The sequence below is a fragment of the Lucilia sericata genome, unplaced genomic scaffold, assembly GCF_015586225.1.
Source record: "Lucilia sericata isolate MDLA Ls3-8-SP2 unplaced genomic scaffold, ASM1558622v1 Contig000259F_arrow, whole genome shotgun sequence".
Lineage (NCBI taxonomy): Eukaryota > Metazoa > Arthropoda > Insecta > Diptera > Calliphoridae > Lucilia > Lucilia sericata.
In genome coordinates, this window is record NW_023994284.1 from 1 (window position 1) to 8,537 (window position 8,537).

Sequence of the window (8,537 nt, forward strand, 5' to 3'; positions counted from 1 at the left end):
ATATCCACTTTGTTATTAACCCGTTTCCTTTAACTTCTCAACTCTTACTGAAATCTGTTTGGTGTTTCATGATTAAACGTTTTATAATATATTTTATAGTACGTCGTACTCTCTAAAACGTTATTCTGATAGTTTTAAAGCTTTTTAATATACTATACATATACAGTGAGTGACAGAATAATAAAATCTTTTTCAAGTATTTTAGAAATGGTCCAAATTATTATTAATAATTAATAGTTGTATCAATATGAAATACAGTTCTCTTTTGTACATGTCAAAGTTCAATTTTAAGGCCGCAAAAGGGAAAGATACTAAATCCGAATTACACGATTATCGATGTAAAGTTAAGCGGTGGCTATTTTTCAGGACAACATATTGATCGAATTCATATTATAAAATAAACTATGGGTGGTATAACATAGAGGATCCATTAAACAAAACATAATGTATCCATTCGCAGTGGATATTATGGATCTAGTTTGAAAATTTCAAAATGACAATGACCCTAAAAGTCGAATAATGAGTTTTAACCAAGTGGTTACAATGAAGTGGCCTACCAGATCTCAATCCCATAGAAAATCTATTCTAAATAATAGTTCGCTTAATTAGGGTTATGAAGTGTTTTTCTTTCAGTGTATGTACTCAAAATTACAGTGCAATCAATGTAAAAACACAAAATGAAGTGGTAATAGTGAGGGAAGTAAATTTTACTCTCTACCGATGTTTGATATACATATATTATATATTAATTTATAGTTTCGGAGCTGAATACTATTCCATAAGCAATTGAGAACTTGAAGCGAGCGGTCATACAACAGAACAAATATTTAATTATTGGTTTGTAAACTTTATTTGTTTAATTTAATAACTTAAGATTTATAAAGCAACTGTTTACTAAAACAAAACAAAAAGATATCAATACAAAAAAAAAAAAAACATACCATTTAATTTTACAAAAAAAAAAAAAACTTGCATTGGATGTAAGTCTGAACCAAGAATTTCATCATAAATTGGAAAAGTGTAATGGCTTATGTTTTTAACAAAAAACAAACAGAATATTCCAGATTTCAACAAGCAAACTATTTTAAAACCAAAGTGTGAACATATTCTAAATATATAAAATTGTTGTTTTTTTTCTATTAGCAGGTGATTTTAAAATGGAGTCAACATCACTTTTTGATAACTTTCATACATATCTAGAAATTCCGGAAATAGTTGTTATACCAAATCATAAACCACTTAATAATGGCTTGAAGTTGGAAGAGTTGGATGCAGCCAACGATCCAATAACGCTAAATGTAAGTTCAATAATAAATGTTATTTACTGCAATAATTATAAAAAAGTGTGTAAAAGACTATATGGAATATAATAGAGCCAAGTCTATAGAAAGGACTGTTATCCAGAATATATGTTTATATAGAGAAAACTATAAAGACATAGTCATGACTCATGACTATATATGACTATACATGACTACTATAGTCTAGTCTAGTCTAGTCTAGTCAGTCTAGTCTAGTCTAGTCTATAGTCTAGTCTATAGTCTAGTCTATAGTCTAGTCTATAGTCTAGTCTATAGTCTAGTCTATAGTCTAGTCTATAGTCTAGTCTATAGTCTAGTCTATAGTCTAGTCTATAGTCTAGTCTATAGTCTAGTCTATAGTCTAGTCTATAGTCTAGTCTATAGTCTAGTCTATAGTCTAGTCTATAGTCTAGTCTATAGTCTAGTCTATAGTCTAGTCTATAGTCTAGTCTATAGTCTAGTCTATAGTCTAGTCTATAGTCTAGTCTATAGTCTAGTCTATAGTCTAGTCTATAGTCTAGTCTATAGTCTAGTCTATAGTCTAGTCTATAGTCTAGTCTATAGTCTAGTCTATAGTCTAGTCTATAGTCTAGTCTATAGTCTAGTCTATAGTCTAGTCTATGCTATAGTCTAGTCTATAGTCTAGTCTATAGTCTAGTCTATAGTCTAGTCTATAGTCTAGTCTATAGTCTAGTCTATAGTCTAGTCTATAGTCTAGTCTATAGTCTAGTCTATAGTCTAGTCTATAGTCTAGTCTATAGTCTAGTCTATAGTCTAGTCTATAGTCTAGTCTATAGTCTAGTCTATAGTCTAGTCTATAGTCTAGTCTATAGTCTAGTCTATAGTCTAGTCTATAGTCTAGTCTATAGTCTAGTCTATAGTCTAGTCTATAGTCTAGTCTATAGTCTAGTCTATAGTCTAGTCTATAGTCTAGTCTATAGTCTAGTCTATAGTCTAGTCTATAGTCTAGTCTATAGTCTAGTCTAGTCTAGTCTATAGTCTAGTCTATAGTCTAGTCTATAGTCTAGTCTATAGTCTAGTCTATAGTCTAGTCTATAGTCTAGTCTATAGTCTAGTCTATAGTCTAGTCTATAGTCTAGTCTATAGTCTAGTCTATAGTCTAGTCTATAGTCTAGTCTAGTCTAGTCTAGTCTAGTCTATAGTCTAGTCTATAGTCTAGTCTATAGTCTAGTCTATAGTCTAGTCTATAGTCTAGTCTACAGTCTAGTCTATAGTCTAGTCTATAGTCTAGTCTATAGTCTAGTCTATAGTCTAGTCTATAGTCTAGTCTATAGTCTAGTCTATAGTCTAGTCTATAGTCTAGTCTATAGTCTAGTCTATAGTCTAGTCTATAGTCTAGTCTATAGTCTAGTCTATAGTCTTGTCTATAGTCTAGTCTACAGTCTAGTCTATAGTCTAGTCTATAGTCTAGTCTATAGTCTAGTCTATAGTCTAGTCTATAGTCTTGTCTATAGTCTAGTCTATAGTCTAGTCTATAGTCTAGTCTATAGTCTAGTCTATAGTCTAGTCTATAGTCTACTCTATGGTCTAGTCTATAGTCTAGTCTATAGTCTAGTCTATAGTCTAGTCTATAGTCTAGTCTATAGTCTAGTCTATAGTCTTGTCTATAGTCTAGTCTACAGTCTAGTCTACATTCTAGTCTATAGTCTAGTCTATAGTCTAGTCTATAGTCTAGTCTATAGTCTAGTCTATAGTCTAGTCTATAGTCTAGTCTATAGTCTAGTCTATAGTCTTGTCTATAGTCTAGTCTATAGTCTAGTCTATAGTCTAGTCTATAGTCTAGTCTATAGTCTAGTCTAAAGTCTAGTCTATAGTCTAGTCTATAGTCTAGTCTATAGTCTAGTCTATAGTCTAGTCTATAGTCTAGTCTATAGTCTAGTCTATAGTCTAGTCTATAGTCTAGTCTATAGTCTAGTCTATAGTCTAGTCTATAGTCTAGTCTATAGTCTAGTCTATAGTCTAGTCTATAGTCTAGTCGATAGACTAGACTATAGACTAGACTAGACTAGTCTAGTCTATAGTCTAGTCTATAGTCTAGTCTATAGTCTAGTCTATAGTCTAGTCTATAGTCTAGTTTATAGTCTAGTCTAATCTATAGTCTAGTATATAGTCTAGTCTATAGTCTGGTCTATAGGCTAGTCTATAGTATAGTCTATAGTTTAGTCTATAGCCTAGTCTACAGTCAAGTCTATTGGCTAGTCTATAGTGTAGTATTTGGTCTATTCTACAATCTACTCTATAGTATAGTCTATAGTCTATAATGTAGTCTATAGTCTAGTCTATAGTCTAATCTATAGTGTAGTATATAGCCTTTTCTATAGTCTAGTCTAAAGTGTAGTCTTCCCTATAGTCTATAGTCTATAGTCTAGTCTATAGTCTAGTCAATAGTCTAGTCAATAGTCTAGTCTATAGTCTAGTCTATATTCTAGTCTATAGTCTAGTCTATAGTCTAGTCTATAGTCTAGTCTAGTCTATAGTCTAGTCTATAGTCTAGTCTATAGTCTCGTCTATAGTCTCGTCTATAGTCTAGTCTATAGTCTAATCTATAGTCTAATCTATAGTGCAGTATATAGCCTTTTCTATAGTCTAGTCTAAAGTGTAGTCTATAGTCTTCTCTATAGTTTAGTCTGCAAGCTTTATATAATAATATTATTTTCTTTTTACAGATCATCTTATTGACCATAATTACTATTGTATTTATAATCTTCCTAATAGCTAAAGATTGGTTCAGATATTTTCAAATCACTGAAAAGAAAAGGATTAACAAAATTTTACGCTTTATCGAATTTACAAAATCGAATTATGGTAAAATCTTGTTTGCCTTTGGCGTTGCGGGATTACAGTTAACAATGTGTATGGCCTCGTTAAGAAAACATATGTATTAAATTCAGATAAAATTTTTTAAGAATATATACATAAGCATTTATTATTATTTTTATTTTTTTATATTTCAATTAAAATTCTATAATTTTTATAAATATATTTTATATTATAAACAATACTAAAAAATAAATTAGTTGTTTTATTTTAATACTGCCACGAACAGGGTGATATAATTAGATTTTATTATTAACATTACAATTAACAAATTAAATTTATTTTTTATACATCTCTTCATAACCCAACCAAACCGAGCTTAATTACTTGATTTTTGCTCGAAATTACGGACGAAATCTTACCTGTTCAGACCCATAAAGTATGTAAATTCTAGAGCCTTATAGATAGTGGAGATGACTAAGATACATATACCCGTCTGTCCGTATGTTTGTTGAAATCAATTAATAACGGAGATATGAGTAAAAATGCGAGACAACAAAGTGGATCTACACATTGCACTTGCAAAGTGGATATTGGCAAGTGGAGATTGCACACAATGCTGTCTAATACACAGCATTTAGTGCTAGTAATGGACCATGGCAGTTTAATGTAATGCCAAAGGGACTCTGCAATGCCCCAGCTATATTCGAGCGTTTAATGGATTAAGTATTAAAATACTTAACGGAATGACAGGCTTGTTGTGGGAAAGACCTGAGAGAAATTACTGCGTTACGCAACGCGAACTCTTAGCAGTAGTTGAGTGTGTCAAGCACTATCATATCACTTCCAACTGAGAATCGATCACTCTGCCCGCCCTTAGGTAGTTGTTGCAATTTAAAGAACCTGAAGGGCAACTGCCATGTTGGATTGAACGCCTTCAGTCTTATGATTTTAACATTGAGTATAGGAAAGTAGGGAAACATGATAATGCGAATGCGAAAATATCCTGAACATTGTACTGGACTAGACTATAGTCTGAACTAAAAAGATTGCACTATAGGCTAGTCTATAAATGTGACTGTAAATCAAAATTTAATTTAGACTGTACTACAGTTACTATATTCGATAGAGAACATTTGATGTTCCAAAAGTACATAGTATGGACTATAGACTAGACTATAGTCAGAACTATAGACTATACCACTATAGTGAGGACTATAGACTATAGTGAAGATTATAGACTATGGTGAGGTCTATAGTCAGGACTGTAGACAAGACTATAGTCAGGCCTATAGACTAGAAATATGATTTGCGCTGTATTTAGATTAATCTATAATGTGAACTGCAGATTAGTGGGTCTGGATTTTAGATGTCCATAGACTATGCTATAGTCTGGACTAAAGTTTGCACTATAGACTTGTCAATAATGAACTTAGATGAGAATATAATCTGGACTACACTGCAATTTGGAATTGATTATAGATCTATATTCATAACGTTTGAAAAGTCCCGCGATGTTTTTAAATAAAACTACAAATTAAAAAATGCTTTTTAAAGCTTTTATTATAAAATTTATATTAAAATATAAAATATAAAGATAATTTATTTAGTTATAAGGATTCCCAGCAAAAACTTACATTGAAAAATAATGAGTTAAAAAGCTAAAACAGCCGTTTTTCACTAATTATTTATTAGCATTTAAACACATTATTTTAATACGGTGATGATATTGGAGGCAAGTCCTTACCACGCTTACAAATAACTACATAAATAAGTACTTACAGTTAGGCAGTTAAAAGAAGATACAGAAGACACAGAATACGAACCTGGACATGTTGTTCGTTATTTCGCGGTCTTACTAAATAACGTACTTATTTGTCTGATTAGATGTATGTCATTATAAGAGCACTTAAAAGTAATGCAGACGGACGTTATGTAGTAGTGACATGAGTACATAGCAGCATAGTCCCTCTCATTTAGATTCGGTATCCATTTTAGTTTATAATCAAGAAGAATCTAAGAATGATAATGGAATAGGTAGGGGTGAATTTTTGTGAAAAATTGTGTATTAAACAAAGACTAAAAAATTAATGTCGCAGTGGGCGAAGCAGCAAGGGTACCTGGTCATAATAATAAACATGGAAATGAAATTGCACAAGCCGAAGCAGATATGGACTTGAACATAGCTTGTACGGATGTATATCCTGGTCTTGACTCCGTCTATAGAAATATAAGGTATACATTTAAAGTCGAATCGGATACACTTTGCAACAATGCAACTCGATATATACAAACAAAGGCTCTATGGTGACCAGCTCACTGAACAAATGTCTAGAATTGGAAAAGTATGAACTGAGAAAGAGTTGCATTATCACGCTAACGATTTAATAGTGAAGTATGGTGAAAATATACGAGATTGGAGTCATTGGTACCGGAAAATTGTAACTCTCTGAGGATGCACTATGGATTAGCTGTTGGTCTTGTGAATTACATACATAATTTTGTTCTCCTTCCGAAAATTAAAACCTGTAGCGGTTGTGTAAGTACATGTCATTACCGAGTTTTTGTGGGTTGTTAGTAGTCGAATATTTTGATTAAATGTGATATAAGGTTTATCCAAAGGTTTATGGATAAGACCTACTATGTTAAAATATATAGTTAGTAGTTTAATATTATGAATATAATTTAATATTTTGAATAAAAAGAGATATAAATGTATGCATAAAATTAATAAAAAATTAGGGTAAAAGCAGCTTTGAAAATGTAGCCAAAAAATGCGGATAAAATGGCTTTTAAAATAGTTTTTTTGATTAATTTTTTATAGCGTGGAAATTGACGAGACATGTAGCTACTACATTTTTTGAGAAACTTCATTTTCGGTTTTTTGTGCTCCTCAAACGCGTTAGTCTTCGGTTGATCGGCATCAATAAGTAACTCCTGTCCAGCGTCATGTTGTTTTGCATTTGATGGATTTAGATGGATTTTAACAAGCATTTCTGGAAACCAGTTTGTGTGCACCTCTTTGGTTTCTCTTGCATGCGTATTCGATTGATCAGCTGCAATAACAAACTCCAGTCCAGTGTCATGTTTAGCATTTGAAAAATCTAGATGGCTTTGATCCAGTCCAGCGTCATGTTTAGCATTTAAAAAATCTAGATGGCTTTGAATAACAACTTCTGGAATTTCGACATGCAAATGTATATGGTTTTCGTTGGATTTTATTTTGTAGTTTTCAATTTCAGTCACCTTTGACTTTAAATCGTTTAAAAAATCTAGATAGTTTGGAACAACAACTTCTGGAATTTTTGTATCCAGATATACTAGTTTTTCATTGGGTTTTATGTTGTAGTCTTCATTTTCAGTCGCCTTTGAAAAATCTAGATGGCATGGAACAACTTCTGAATTGTTTTTATGCCAATGAACATGGTTTCCATTGGGTTTTATACATAGGGTCACCTTTGACCCAGCATGTAAATCATTTTCGACATGCCAGTCAAAACTTTTGCCTCTTTCCCACTTCTGTGCATTTTTGGGATGAGTAATATTTTGTTGAAAAGGCAAACTCAAGATTATGATTGTAAACAAAATAATAACTATCAAACATTCTAAAACTGAAATCAATGAAAGGGAATGCTGAAAGGAAACAGAAAAAAATTATACATATGTATTTAAAGTATAATTTAACTTGGATTTTGTTATTCTATCTGTTTGCTAGCCTCTGAAATATTTTCTATTTTTTAAACACAGGGCTTTTTAGTTATTAAAAATACATAATGAATGGATATCAAAGCAATAATAAAAAAAAATATTTTCTTACAAATATGTCATAACCACTTGTTGCGAACTCTCTTTTGCCTTTCGGCAGTGTGTTTAATTCTGAAGCACCAGTTAGCAGTGTTGCCATTTCGGTACTTTTCGCGTATTTTTTGGAGCGTTTTATCTTCGTGTACCAGGAGATTTTTTAAAAACACTCTGAAATATAAAAAGAGTATTTAAAATTTCTAAAAATGCATTTTAAAAAAATATATAATTTTTGTAAATGTTTCTTAATCACTAGATAGATAGATAGATAGATAGATAGATAGATAGATAGATAGATAGATAGATAGATAGATAGATAGATAGATAGATAGATAGATAGATAGATAGATAGATAGATAGATAGATAGATAGATAGATAGATAGATAGATAGATAGATAGATAGATAGATAGATAGATAGATAGATAGATAGATAGATAGATAGATAGATAGATAGATAGATAGATAGATAGATAGATAGATAGATAGATAGATAGATAGATAGATAGATAGATAGATAGATAGATAGATAGATAGATAGATAGATAGATAGATAGATAGATAGATAGATAGATAGATAGATAGATAGATAGATAGATAGATAGATAGATAGATAGATAGATAGATAAGATAGATAGATAGATAGATAGATAGATAG

General features: G+C 31.2%; 2 protein-coding genes across 2 annotated transcripts; one reads left to right on the top strand and one right to left on the bottom strand.

Moving 5' to 3' along the window:
- Positions 1-784: 784 nt before the first annotated feature.
- LOC119602869 lies at positions 785-4,326 on the top strand. Its single transcript, XM_037954644.1, has 3 exons — positions 785-837; positions 1,147-1,298; positions 3,989-4,326. The coding sequence occupies exons 2-3, from the start codon at positions 1,158-1,160 to the stop codon at positions 4,205-4,207; spliced, it is 360 nt and encodes a 119-aa protein (XP_037810572.1). The 5' UTR covers positions 785-837; positions 1,147-1,157; the 3' UTR covers positions 4,208-4,326.
- Positions 4,327-5,689: 1,363 nt separating this feature from the next.
- On the bottom strand, positions 5,690-8,018 carry LOC119602884. The gene is made up of 2 exons (XM_037954662.1): positions 7,897-8,018; positions 5,690-7,712 (listed from the first exon to the last, which is right to left on the bottom strand). The coding sequence occupies exons 1-2, from the start codon at positions 7,981-7,983 to the stop codon at positions 6,807-6,809; spliced, it is 993 nt and encodes a 330-aa protein (XP_037810590.1). The 5' UTR covers positions 7,984-8,018; the 3' UTR covers positions 5,690-6,806.
- Between the last annotated feature and the right edge of the window lie 519 nt (positions 8,019-8,537).

Bases quoted from the DNA above. Each gene is read 5' to 3' on its own strand.
- LOC119602869 (XM_037954644.1), top strand. From the start codon at position 1,158: ATGGAGTCAACATCACTTTTTGATAACTTTCATACATATCTAGAAATT. The intron at 1,299-3,988 runs GTAAGTTCAATA...TTCTTTTTACAG, and splicing joins ACGATCCAATAACGCTAAAT to ATCATCTTATTGACCATAAT.
- LOC119602884 (XM_037954662.1), bottom strand. From the start codon at position 7,983: ATGGCAACACTGCTAACTGGTGCTTCAGAATTAAACACACTGCCGAAA. The intron at 7,713-7,896 runs GTAAGAAAATAT...GTTTCCTTTCAG, and splicing joins CAAGTGGTTATGACATATTT to CATTCCCTTTCATTGATTTC.